Source organism: Ochotona curzoniae, unplaced genomic scaffold (assembly GCF_017591425.1).
Source record: "Ochotona curzoniae isolate NIBS_2020 unplaced genomic scaffold, NIBS_Ocur_1.0 contig_2235, whole genome shotgun sequence".
NCBI lineage: Eukaryota > Metazoa > Chordata > Mammalia > Lagomorpha > Ochotonidae > Ochotona > Ochotona curzoniae.
In genome coordinates, this window is record NW_024465384.1 from 1565130 (window position 1) to 1579076 (window position 13947).

The 13947-nt window shown below is 57.1% G+C and overlaps 1 protein-coding gene across 1 annotated transcript in view; it reads right to left on the minus strand.

The window, feature by feature from the left end:
• Positions 1-6252: 6252 nt before the first annotated feature.
• The window catches only part of B4GALNT3 (beta-1,4-N-acetyl-galactosaminyltransferase 3), a 76689-nt gene continuing 68994 nt past the window's right edge, over positions 6253-13947 (minus strand). The window contains exons 15-20 of the mRNA XM_040972241.1: positions 12919-13238; positions 9315-9468; positions 9122-9194; positions 8850-9003; positions 8450-8576; positions 6253-6361 (exon numbers count right to left, since the gene is read on the minus strand). Of these exons, the coding sequence (XP_040828175.1) occupies positions 6253-6361; positions 8450-8576; positions 8850-9003; positions 9122-9194; positions 9315-9468; positions 12919-13238 (937 nt within the window). The remainder of the gene's footprint in view (positions 6362-8449; positions 8577-8849; positions 9004-9121; positions 9195-9314; positions 9469-12918; positions 13239-13947) is intronic.

Sequence of the window (13947 nt, forward strand, 5' to 3'; positions counted from 1 at the left end):
TTAAGGCAGTTCAAACACATATAGTTTAGAACTCACAAGGTACAGACCCAAGTCCCTTGTTCAACCCTGTTCTTCCAGCTACTCCTGGGCCCTCTTACCAACTGGTACCCAAACCTTCTGCCTTCGGATCTCACACCCTTCCAGTTACAGCAGTGTAGGGCAGGGGGGACTCGGAGTTATACCTCCTGGAGAGTGCCACAGGGGCCCTTATGGAACTGTTTCATTGCCGTCTTTCACTGGGCCACTCCTGGGAGCTGGCTTTCAAGTCCTCTTGGGCTTGGAGCAGGTGTCTGGCCCAGTGACTCCGGATCCCTGCTGCTGCAGGCCTGTGGGCGGCAGCACGAACGGCTCCAGAAACCGAGCTCCTGCCATCCACATGGGAGAGCTGGATTGGGTCCCTCACTCTGGCCCCGGCCCTGTCCCTGACCTGGACCTGCCTGCGGTGTTTGGGGGGAGCAGATCAACTGACAGAAGCTCTCTATCTATCACTACCTACCGTCTCCCATTGTGTATTCCTCTGGCTCGCCAACAAATCATGGTTTTCCACAACAGGCTGTGGTACAGAGAACCGACCTTGTGCTGTGCCGTGTGGCCTTGGGGCAAGTTCCCAAGTCTCTGAGCCTCTTGTTTCAGCAGCAGCCAGGCCCCTGCCTGCTTCCCAGAGCTCTTGGGGCCTGGTTGAGTATCATTGCACATCCGCACGCATGCGCGGTGGGGTACACCCGGGCAGCCCTCCCCACTGGACTCTGACTAGGCTAAGGTTCTCAGGCACTTCATTAAAAGCCACTTGGCAGAGTAGGTCACCCAAACCCATTCATTGGGAGCAAACCACCCCCGGGGCTGGGACCTGCCCGTTCCCCCACGGAGTGTCAACTCTCCGGCGAACAAGTGAGGCCTGGCTGACCCCATCTCTTGTGGAGGTGAGGCAGGAGTGGACTGTCCCAGGTGCCAGCACAGGGCCACGGCCACGGCCACAGCCACCGCCACTCTGGCCTACTTTGGTTGCCGCCCAGAGTTCGAACGACACTGGGAAGGCTGCCATATGGCTCCTGTTGGGGCTGACTCACTGCGGGTCACCAGTGCCCTTCAGCGGCCTGGGCCAGTGACTCACTGTCTGTCCCTTCCCCGCCCCCCTCAGCTGCCCGAGCGCTGCCCCTCCAAGGGCTCCTCCTCTCCCGGGTATAGGGGGTCCCCACTCCCTGTGCTGGTGGAAAGCATTCAACAAACCCTTGGCCTGAGCCTCCTCTCTCTCGTAAGTCAGAAAAGGCAGCCAATAAGGGCCTCCAGCTGCTACCAGCTGGCAACAGAGCCAGGACTGCCACCTGGGACCCCTTCCACCCATCTCCCTACTCCCAAATCAGCCCCCCACTCTCCCAGAGGACTGCTCCTAGCCCCTCGCGGGCCTCACTGCTTGTCCCAGCTCCAGGTCCCTCTGAGGTGAGTATGGCCCTGTCACCAAGGAAGGTAGGAGGCCCTTGCACATCTGGATATCCATCCCACTGACCATGATGTGAGAACGGGCATGCGTGCCTCCAGTGGCATGGTGACATAGCAAGCTAAGCCCCTGCCCACAGTGCCATCATTCCATGTGCGCACCGGTTAGAGTCCTGGCTGTTCCACTTCTGATTCAGCTCCCCGCTTGTTGTCAGGGGAAGCAGGCACGTGTCCTTGGGCTTTTGCAGCCACAGGGGAGACCTAGAAGTGGATCCTGCCTTCTGATTTCCAAATCCGCTCCAGACTCTGTGATGAGGTCTCTGTAACTCTGACTTTCCAATAAAAATAAACACAGCTTTAAAAATTAAAAGAAAATTTAAGAGGCATGCCTCCTTCTCTTGGTCAAACTCAGTTTCGTCAACAAAAACACAGGCCAAAAAGGACCGGGACATGGACAATGGAGCCATCGGTGGCTCCCAGGGATGGGTCCACACCGGGCTTGGGAGCCTGCAGGAAGGAAGAGGGAGGGACGTGAGGAGCTGCCAGGCCCCCTAAACGAAGCCCACAGCTCCCCATCCTCGGAGCCTGCAGAAGGCAGCCCACGTGGGCAGGGTTTGCAGCCTCTCCTGGGCACCCTGGACCACGTGGGGACACTCTTCAGTCTCCCTCCTGCTGGCTTGGATTGCAGGTCCTAGGTCACGTGAAGGACAGCACTCAGCTGTGGAGACCCTGGTCATCGGGGGCTGAGAGTTGCCCCAGGTGGCAGTGCAGGCAGCCCTGGGAGGGGAATGCCAGGCTGAAGCAGGATGACTGCCCAGTGGAGCCCTTGATCCCGGACCCAGAAACCCAAATGACTCACTCAGGGAGCTCTGTTCTCAGCCCAGCCCACATTCCCGGGCCTTTGTTCCCAACCTGCCTGGGCTAGATCTTAAAGGGCCAGCTCCTCTCGGCAGCTGAAATCAAGGCTACAATGGCTGCCTCCCCCACCATCATGCCCCATCACCACCACCAAATCGCCCCAGTCTCTGTGCTGTGGGTAAGAAGGATGGCATCCTACGAGAGTTAGGGGTAAGCTGGTCCAGGCCTCGGGGGATCGGGCAGGGTCACCCAGGCCACTTGGGTCATCTCCCCACCTCCCAGCAGAGCTGCACCTGTGCTGGCCAGGCAGGGTTAAGAAAACTCTTCTACCTGTTTTCACAGAAACTGCTACAGGGTCTGGCGGCTGGCTCCCTTCTGAACACTAACCTCTCTTTTATGGGATCCCACCTCTGCTGGGACACGTCCGTTTGATGGGTCCCAGACCCTCCCAGGGATTCCAGGTTGCACCCTTGACCTGCAGGATTCCCTTCCCTGGGCCCCGCACGCCACCACGTGGACAACTCAGGAAGTGACGTCTCCGGATGGCAGGGGAGGTGGGGGTGAGCAGGTGGCCATGAGCAGGTGTCTATCTATGCTCCTTCCTTCTCCCTTCTCCCACCCTGCCTTGCACCACAGGGGTTCAAGGCAGTCCTGAAAAACCCAGCAGAAGCCAAGTCCAGAGAGAAGTTTAGGGGTGGAGGTTGCCGGGAGGCCGGGCCCACAGCTGTATCTGCACGGCAGCATCGTGGCTTGGTTTTTAAAGATGCATTCATTCGTCAGGTGCCCTTGATGTGACATAAGGAGTAAAGCTGCTGCCTGCAGTGCCTTTATTCCATAGGGGTGCCAACTGGAGTCCTGACTGCTCCGCTTCTGATCCCGCGGTGGATGGCCTAGGGACTTGGGTTCCTGCACCCTGTGGGAGACCCGGATGAAGTTCCTGGCTCCTGGTTCTTCCCTGCCATCCTCTGCTGCCTTCTCAGGCACATTAGCAGGAGGTTGACTTGGAAGCAGAGTAGCTGAGACTCACATTCACTCTGTTAGTGGGATGCTGGTGCTCCTGTGCCACCAGGCCTGGGGACAGAGCCACATCGGGACATCCATGATGCCTGGCAGCCCTGGAAAGGGTTGCCAGATGCGCTAGGACAACAGGTTTCTCATTGGGGCGTTGGTCCCGGAGTCCCTGGCCCTAACCCATCAGGTCAGCCAGGTTTCTGATGGTTGGGTGCTATTGCCCACAGTCTGCCCTCCCTCGGGTCCGTGGCACCACGCTGGCCCCCGTCTCCCAACACCATGGGCAGAAGGCCAAGGCCAGGAGAACCCAGGCTGTGCCTGGGTAGTCTTCCTGGGCCACAAGCTCAGGACCCCTACATGTTGTGGGGCTCTGGTGTAGAGAGAAAGTCCCACCCCCTCCCTCGGAGAGTCTGACAAGGACTCCAGGTAGCTCAGCACCGGGCTGAGCTTCCTTTGATGTGTGGGTCGGCTTCCCTCACTACAGGCTAAAGCAGTTTTCAAAACCCTCCCTGTTTTCTTCAAATTTCTCATTTCTCCGGATTCCCTGCCACCTGGGCCCTAAGGATGAACCTTTCTCCCACTTCCAAGCTCCTCAACGCTTCCTAGAGCCTCCTCCGGGAGTCTGTTTTCTCCCTTCCAGCCTGGGGACACCAGCCCCCAGAAGGAGCGTGGGCACATCCACCTGGCCCATGATGGCCCCAGGCAGAGTGTGGCTTTCCGCGTGTCCAGCGTCATGCTGCTCAAAGACATGCTGCAGCAGGGGCCCACCTCCTGTCCCCACACCGCCCTCAGGGTCTCCCCGCTGCTGCAGCTGCTCCTGGACCCCCGGGTGAGTCACCTTGCGCCTCGGCGCCCTGTGGACTTGTGCTGCTCCTCGGTCATACGCTGGCCTGGCGTCAGACCCGCAGCCGGTGCCTTCAGTTGTCATCCCCCGGTGGACCCCCTGAATGACCGTCCGTAAGAGACCGAGACCCTGTCATCCAGAAGTGCCACTTCACAGCTCAGTCATCCAGATGTGTACCCTCCTGGTGTCTTACTGGAGAACCCCACCCACCAATCTCGCCCACTTGCCAATCACCCTCAGGCAATCACCTATGACCATCTCCCGCACCAACGCCTGGGGGCCTGCCCGCAGCCCCTCCCGATTCCCCACGCACACCTTGCATGCTCACCTGGGGTGCATAACGAGGCCCCCACATGTGCTCCCCTCTTTCTCTACACTCTCCCAACATCCTCTGTCCCACCCTTGCCCTACTGGAATTAAAAACCTAAAATACTTCCTCGTGTCTGGCATCTTCGGCTTAAGGTAAAAGAGGACTTGGCTGAATCAGCTGTGCCTGAGAACGTAAGAAGTTTAAGGGCCCGGTGTGATAGCATAGCGGTTAAAGTCCTTGACTTAAATGCGCCAGGATCCCGTATGGGCACTGGCTGTCAGGGCCTCAAAGGAGCCCCCTGTGAACGCAGCAGGTACCCAAGGGAGAGATGAGGACAGGAGGTCAGTGTCAGTGGCTCCCCGGGCGATGGGCCCCTCTGTCACCTGGGGTAGGGGTGGAAGATGCTCTGTGTCTGCCGGCAGCCCTTGTAGCACTGCAGGTGGCAGGAAGGGGGTCTCCGGCTTATCCACCAGGCCCCTCCCCCCTTTCTCAGCTCCCATGGGGAATAGGTGGCCGGGAAAACAGGAGAGCCACAGTCAGTTTTCTAAGAAGATGCTGTATTTAATGCCTCATCATCCCACACTTCCCTCCACCCCTCCCTCCCCGCACCCCCACAAGGACCCAGGCAGGCCCTTCTCCTTAAGGCAGACGGCGCGGAGGTAAGAAAGTGAAAGTGCAGGCACTGGCCTGGGGGCGGGGCAGGGGCGGGAGTGGGGCAGACCCCCTCGCACCCCCTCCCCTTCCAGGAGGCCCCAGAAGGCAGGCTGGCTGGTTCTTGGAAAGGGCATCCTGCAGACACTGCCCTGGGGGGCGGGGCGGGGTGACTGCACAGCCCCCGCTGCGGGGCTTGGCTGTGACAGGCACTGTCCCACAGGCAGCCTGGGCTCTGCCTGTGCGCCCACCTCCCCCAGCGGGGGACTGGTGGTCAAGGGGCCACACGGACCGCACCGTGGGCGAGCCTGGCGGTGGTAGCATCCGCACCCCCAGCCACAGGGGCACCCAGGGACTGTAAGCCATGAGCATGGAAGCAGGAGGCCAAGGCCTTGTCCCCTGAAACTGCCACATTTTTCAGCTCCTTCACCTCCCCTTCCTCCTTCCTGTCCCCCCAAGCAAGGACGGGCAGGCCGCCCTCTCCTCCCTGCCCTGGCGTGCTTGGGGGAAGAGAGGCCCCCTGCCCCAACACCCTGCACCTAACGACCCTCCCTGGTGGTCCAGAATTGATATGTGTCTCTGCAAGGCACCAGAGCCTGGGTTTGAGCCACACCAGGCCAGCCCCGGGGGGTGGGGGGGTGGAGACAATGCCCAAGGGACACGGGCGAGGGTCCGAGGTGTATGGGGTTGGGGAGGGGCACTCCCTCAGTGCCCAAGCTCAGCCCCACTCACAGTCAAGGCCAAGTCCACACAGCAGATTGGCTTCTCTGGTAAACAAATATAGTCTCCCCACCCATAAAACGTGTCCAGAAGAAGCTTCCAAGTTCCAGCCAGCATTCCCCGAGGGGGTTTCCACCATACAGGGGGCTGCCCCTTGGAGGAGCGGCAAGGACCTTCGTGCCAGACCTGGGCAACCCCACCGGCTCAGGGGCTGCAGACTGGCGAGCGAGCTGCCCCTCTCGGTCTCTCTCCCCAAGTCCTCCCTTCTGCAGGCCTGGGGCACACCTGTCCCTGTGGGCGGAGTAGCTCCCAGGGGGAGCAGGACCGGCCGTGGGGCAGCCATCGCTTCTGCTCCCGCCCTGCCGGTCAGGAAGCGAGAAGCGGTCGGTGGGTCGGTTGGTCTGTGGGCTGTGCCTGCCAATGCTTAGGGCATCTTCATCTGCCGGCGGTTCCACATGCCGCGCTTGGAGTGGAAGTGATGGAAGAAATTCCTGAGGGAGAGCCGCTCCACTTCCAGGCCGGCTTGGAGGATCCTGCAAGGAGGGGGAAGAGCAGAATGAGTGGGACAGTCACCTGTCCAGCACCCACGTGTGCACCCTGCCTGCCTCATCGCTTCCCACGGGGCAGGACCGGGAGGTGCTTGTGGACAGAGCCCAGGCTGTGAGGCCAGACAGCCCAGTTCCACAGAGCCATCGGCTTCTCTCCAGAGAGATGACAGTACAACAGATGGGGGAGTATGGGGAACTTTGAAAAGTTTATGGAAAACAGAATTAAAACAGAAGCTAAGCGGGGGGAGGGGGGAATCTAACCATAAAAGGGGTCTTTAGAGAAGGTCACTCCTGATGGCTCCTCAGGACACTGGGGGTGAGGGGCTGGACCTGCTCCAGACCCGGCTGTCGTCCAGGCTTCAGCCCGGAACAGGAGGGGCCACAGGTGCCAGTTATGTCACTGGCCTGGCGGGATTCCAGCCGACCAATGGCCCACCCGAATGGACATTGCTTATATAACTGGGGCACAGACAGCCCCTTGCCAGCCCATGTGTCTAGACGTGTATACAACTCCCCAACACACATCTCAGCCGCCCTTTTCGCCTCCATCTTCCTTCCGCTCTGTGTGAAGGGGGCCCAGGAGTGGATGCTCCAATAAAGCTTCCGTTCCAACTATGGACAACTTGCTGATATTATTCCACCAGCGTGTGGGTGGCCGGTGGTCATCATCAACAACACCCACGTGCCAGGCGAGTGGTGGTTCGAGTCCCAGCTACTCCACTTTTAATCCAGCCCCCTGCTAATGGCCCGGGAAAGTAGTAGAGGGTGGTCCACGGGCCTTGGGCCCCCAGAAAGCAGGAGGGAAGTGCTGAGCCCAGAACCAAGAGCAGCTTGGAGGCCACATCCGGCCAAGGTTCCCCACATGCTCAAATCTGCAAGTTGGAGGGCTGGCACAGTGAGGCAGCACATCAAAGGGCTGCCTGCAACTCTGCCATGGAAACTGGGCTGCCTCCCAGCTGCTGTGTCTCACCATCCAGCTCCCTGACAGAGGTCTGGAAAAAACACCAGAGGATGGCCCCAGTGCCTGGGCCCCTCCCTACCACAACCATGTGGGAGACCCACAAGAGGCTCCTGGCTTCGGATCAGCTCAGCTCCGGCTGTTGCAGTCAGTCGGATGGAGGATCTTCCTCTCTGTCTCTCCTCTCTGACTTTTATCTGACTTTGCAATAAAAATTAAAATAACAAGTAATAAAAAAAACGGGTCCGGTGCGATAATGTAAGTGGTTGAGGTCCTCGCCTTGCATGCCCAGGATCCCATATGGACGCCAGTTCTAATCCCAGCTGCTCCGCTTCCCATCCAGCTCCCTGCTTGTGGCCTGGGAAAGCAGCAGAGGACGGCTCAAAGCCTTGGGACCCTGCACCTGCGTGGGAGACCCCGGAGAAGCTCCAGGCTCCTGGCTTTGGGTTGGCGCAGCACCGGCCATTGCAGTCACTTGGGGAGTGAATCCTCAGACAGAAGATCTTCCTCTCTGTCTCTCCTCTCTGTATATCTGACTTTCCAATAAAAATAAATAAATCTTAATAAAAAAAATAAAAAAGAAGTAGAGCAGCCAGAACTCTCAAACCAGCACTCACGGGGGGGATGCCGTGACACAGATGGCAATTTAACCTACTACCAGCCCTATTATTATTATTATTATTTTCAGTTTCTTCAAAAGTTACTGTCGCCATTCATGTTTAAAAGCTCCTAACAGAGGTGAGGGATGGGGATTGAGGACTGGCCTTGACCGACTGCCCTTGACTAGAGCACAGTGTCTCTTCTGCTACCGCCCTTGCAGTCTTTGCTTCTGCTCTGACACATGCTCATCTAGGTGACGGGGCTGGGAGGGACGGGGGCCAGGTGCACATCCCCACAGTGCCCTGCCTGGCGCTCAGCCATGCAGCTTCACTCCATGTTCCCAGCCCCATGACACAGACGCACAGTGTGATGCCAGACGGAGTGAGAGCAAGTCGTTTCAGAGTCTCCTGCGAGCCCAGTGCTTCACGCCCCATGAACCCACACCCGGCAGTGACAGGAGGCCAACGTGGCCCGGCCCCTGGAGGACTCTCACCCCATCCCCTCTTCCCAGTCACCTGTCCAGCAGCTCCCAGTCTTCCCCACCCCAGCGGTCCCGGAACTCCTTGGTGTTCATGCCCCCGATCTTGTCCAGGTCAGACTTGTAGATGCCAAGCAGTCCAAATCCATTCACCTCCCAGTAGCCTGCGGACAGACCAGGAGCCCCAGGTGAAACAGCTGGAGCCAGGAGGAAGGCAAGGAGCGCACTTCTGGCCTACAGCCTTTTCTAAGACGGGTGAGAGTGTGACCGAGGCTGAGTACTTAGTTGAGCAAGCACTCTGAGTGGGGCGGTGCCCATCCTCAGGCCACGCCTACCTTCATGCAGGGGGCGGTGCTCACCCGTAGGCCACGCCTACCTTTGTGCAGGGGGGCGGTGCTCACCCTCAGGCCACACCTCCCTCTGCAAGCAGAGCTCACCTTCAGGCCACTGGGGCGTGGCCCCACAATGCAGTCTCATCACCATGGGGGCGAAGGCCATCTTGCCCTCCACACAGTGCTTCCGGATTGTGTCGATGACGCCGGCTGGGAAGTGGATGTGGAGGTCACAGAGGAAGATGATGCTATGTGGGTCCTGGGGACAGGCACAGGCAGGGTAGGCCACTCTGCTGATCTGAGGGCAGTGCCACACTTCTGTGCCAAATGCCCACCCCTCACCTAGTTGCATCTCCAAAGCCCCTGCCAGGCCATACCTTCACCAGGTCAATGCCAGCTTGAAGCCCTGCAGAGCGCTCAAAGTTTCCACTGAGCTTCACATACTGGTAGCTGCAAGAGGAGGGGGAGGAGACCTGGACCATGTCAGGACTGGCTTCAACCATCGCCTGGAGGAAACCAACTGGATTACAGGTGGTGGGGAGGGGGTTTTCCTGGCCAAGGACCCCTCACCTCCGCAGCTGGGACTTGCGCAGGGCCATCTCGACATCCATGTCCTCACTGCTATAGTCAGTAATGATGATGTTGAAGTGGGGGTCGCCGGTGGCCTGCAGCAGCCCCTCCATGTCCTTGATGAATTGCTGTACCCAGCGTGCCTGGTTCTTCACTAGTCCAGGGGCCGGACAGGGAGGAACAGACAAGGAGGGCACAGGTAAGGCAACTGTGGCAGAGAGCTAGCAAGGCAGCCTAGAGGCAGAACTTGCCAGGGTAAGGGGTCCCTCCCGCCCTGCTCCCCACAAACCCCAACAGGCAGGCAGGGTGCCCTCTGCTCTTCCAGGGGCCCTACCACCTGCCCAGCTCATTACAGTCTTCTATTTCTAGCCAGCTTGGAATAGACCAGGCCGAAGCCAAGAACCTAGAACTGAACCGGAGTCTCCCGCACAGGTGGGAAGGACCAGCACCTGCTCCTAGAAGGCACGCTAGCAGGAAGCTGGGATGGGAGCCAGAACTGGGACAGGGCCACTCTGACGTTGGATGTGGGGGTCCCAAGCAGCTCCTCCCCCAACTGCCCCTCATCACCTGACCTGCAGACCAACTATGAGCCCCAAACCCGAGTCCCAGCACAAAGTACTGGCCTGCAAGTCAGTATCTGTCCTCACCCACACGGACCAGCTAGCTCACCTTCCAGTCACTTTGTTATGGGAACCTGCGCTTACTCAACTGTGCAATGGCCTTGGGACTGGTGACATGGCATAATGTGTTAAGTCACTTCCTGTAATGCCGCCATTCAATCCGGGCACTGGTTCATATCCAGGCTGTTCCACTTCCTATCCAGCTCCTGCAAATGGCCTAGCAAAGCAATGAAAGATGACCCAAGCCCTAGGCCCCCACTATTGCACATAAAAAAGCTCCTGACTCCAGCCAGGCACAGCCCTGGCCATTGCAGTCAATTGGGGAGTGAACCAGCCAGAAGGAAGTTCTCTCTCTTTTCTTCATTTCTTCTCTCTTTCAAATAAACAGTCTTTTAAAAAAATATTTATTTATTTATTTTATTAGAAAGTCAGATTACAGAGAGGAGGAAAGACAGAGAGAAAAATCTTCCATCCACTGATTCACTCCCCAAGTGGCCGCAACAGCCGGAGCTGAGTCGATCTGAAGCCAGAAGCCTGGAGCCTCCTCTGGGTCTCCCATGTGGGTGAAGGGTCCCAAAGCTGTCCCAGGCCATCATTGACTGTTTTCCCCCTGCCACAATCAGGGAGCTGGATGGGAAACTGGGCACCAGGACATACACCAGCGCCTATATGGGATCTTGGTGCGTGCAAAGTGAGGACTTTAGCCACTAGGCTATCACACTCGGCCCTCAAATAAACAATCTTTAAAAATATATTAAAAATATATACAACGGGACCTGGCCTGATAGTGTGGTGGTTAAAGTCCTTCCCTTCAATGCGCTGGGATCCCATATGGACGCCAGTTCTAATCCCGGCAGCTCCACCTCCCATCCAGTTCCTTGCTTGTGGCCTGGGAAAGCAGTCAAGGATAGCCCAAAGCTTTGGGACTCTTCACCTGTGTGGAAGACCTGGAAGAGGTTACTGGCTTCAGATTGGCTCAGCTCCAGTCATTGCAACCACTTGGGGAGTGAACTATCGGACAGAAGATCTTTCTCTCTCTCCTCTCTGTATATCTGCCTTTCCAATAAAAAGCAAATAATCTTAAATCTTAAAATATATATATATATATATATATACACACACACAATGGGCCCAGCCAAGCTACAGCACCAACTGGCAAATGCCAGGATGAGGTGGGCCAGGCCAGACCAGGCCGCAGCACCCAACTAGCATATGTGAGACCTAGGGCGTCAGTGATGAAACCAGTAGGGGGCCTGCACAGGGTTCCCCTATTGGACTACCACTCCCACTGGTGAGCCTGAGAGCTGGGATGGGGGCAGACCAGACTGGGCAGGGTGACAACACCGGTTGTCCCCACGTGAGCTGGTCAGGGGAAAGTCGAGCTGGGTTAACTGTTCTTACTGATGCAATGCATAAGCCAGAGTGGGTGTGGGTGGGTTGGGCTTTGCCGAGTATTAGCTGGCAGATGCTGGCACTGGGGGCTAATTCTGTCAAGTCAAACTGCAAAACCACCTGGAGAGTGCAAAATGCAGGAGTGAGAGTAGGAAAATAGTGGCCAGCTTCTTCTTGGGTTGCCACTCTGACTGGGGAGCATGAGAACCAGGACTGGGGTAGGCATGGCTAAAAAGAGAATGGCACCCACCGGCACCAGTTTTCAATGCCCATGATCATGTGTGAGAGCTAAAAGTGGAACAGACTGGACCAGTCTACTGTACATATTAGTAAGCATGGGAATCAGGGCAGGGGGTGGACCTGGTAGCGATTATTGCAGGTCACTCCGACTAGGCTGCAGCTCCCACTGATTTGTGTGGGGGGCTGAGTGTGTGGTGGGCAGGATCAGGCTGAGCTGCAACACCCACTGGTTTATGTAGGAGACAGTGCTGGAGACACAACTGACCCAGCAATTGCAACCACGAGCATGTGCATAAGCGGACTGGGGCGACAGACTGTGCCGGGCCCTATACGCAAGAATCAGGTCTGGGGATCACCTCAGATGAAATTTCTTTGGGGATCCCTCCAACTAAATCACTGGACTAAGAACCCCAACCATGGAGAGAATTGCAGGTTCCATGGTCTGACCGTGGAGTGCATGTGTCAGAGCTGGGCCTCCTTCAAAGGCTCAGCTGGAGCAGTGGCCAGCATGTCCAGGTGCACATGGAGCATACGGCAGTGCACTGGGGCCTGCAGAGGACACCTGGTACCATAACAGAAGATGGAGGACAGAACAAATGGATTAACTGCCCCAGCCAAGTGTTGGCAGTGAGTATTTGGGCAAATGGACACTCCAGGGTGGACTATATGGAGAGATTTCATCATGCTTGGAGTGGTGAAATTAGTAATTCAGAACTTTTGAACTATCAAAACTTCTTGAGCAGGACCGATTGGGTTAGCAGGCCCTCAGCACATTACCCCACAGCCCCTGGGATGGCGTTGTGTGGCCGGGTGTGGCTTCTCTCCACCTTCCTGTAGCCCTTGACCCTTTAAACCCTAATCAACTATGTAAAAATCATCAAAAATAATTATCTAAAAAAATTATACACACACACACACACACAAAATGGGGCCCAGCAAAATTGTTCAGTTGGCTAATCCTCCACCTCCAAGCGCCAGCATTTCATATCCATGCCAGTTTGTGTACCAACTGTTCTACTTCCAGCTCCCTGCTTGCGGCCTGAGAAGGCAGCGGAAGATGGCCCAAAGCCTCGGGACCCTGCACCTGCGTGGGGAGCTCAGGAGAGGCTCCTGACTCCTGGCTTCAGGTCAGCTCAGCTCCAGCCATTGTGGCCATTTGGGGAGTGGACCACCGGATGGGAAATCTTCCTCTTATTTGTTAAATCTGCCTTTCCAATATAAATAAATATTCTTAAAATTAAAAAAAAAAAAAAAAGGTATATGCAGTGAGTGGCCTTTGTCACAAGTTCTCACAAGCAATCACACAGTGGTGCAAACCGACCTGCGCGCTCACACTTGAACTTGAGGCTTACCAGGCACGATGAAGTGGACCACAGCGCGGTGGTTCCAGGAGAAGCCCTGGGGCCAGCACAGCTTGGGCTCTGGAGCCTGCACGTGCAGGACCTGTCTCCGCTGCTTATGGGGGCTCCAGACCAGACCCTGCAGGTTCCGTGCCTCGGCCTCCTCCCCGCCAGCCGGCTCAAGCCCCTGCCAGCCTCGTGCAGACACGTATTCTGAAAGCCGCACCAGGCGCCCACCGGCTTCCAGCAGTTCCAGCTCCAGGAGGTAGCGACCCCCACGCAGCTGGTCCTGTCGCTTCTCCACATTCACGATGCGCTGCAGCTGGTACCTCCTAGGGCAGAAAGGGCAGAAAGGACAGGGGCCTGAGCCATTCCCAGCCATCCTGAGAGAGGGTCACAGGGTGGTGGAACCAGCCAGGGGTAGGCAGTCAGGAGACAGAGGCGCCGTTCCTGTCCTGGAATGCTCCCACTCCTGAGCTGTGAGGACCCGCAGGTCCTATGCATGTGAAGTGAGATGAACCGCAAGGGAACAAGAGGTCCTGGAAACAGACCCTCTTAAGTGAAATGTTCCTTCTGAGCCTGATCATTTCGATTCTCGGTAGAGGGCCCAGTGCGTTAGCCTAGTGCCTAAATCCTTGCCTTGCATCGTCTTGGATCCCATATGGGCGCCGGCTCATTTCCCAGCTGTTCCACTTCCTTTCCAGTTCCCTGTCTGTGGCTTGGGAAAGCGGTAGAGAATGGCCCAAAGCCTTCGGACCCGGCACCAGTGTGGGAAATCCAGAGGAAGCTCCAGGCTCCTGGCTGCGGATTGGCTCAGCTCTGACTATTGCAGCTACTTGAGGAGCGAACCAGTGGGTGGAAGATTTTCTATCTTCTCTAGCTCCTTCTCTATGTAAGTCCGCCTTTCCAATAAAAAAATGAAATAAATCTTTATTAAAAAAAAAAAAAAGAAGATGGGCCCGGCGCGATGGCAGTGGTTAAGGTCCTCGCCTTGAACGCCCGGGATCCCATATGGGCGCTGATTCTAATCCCGGCAGCCCC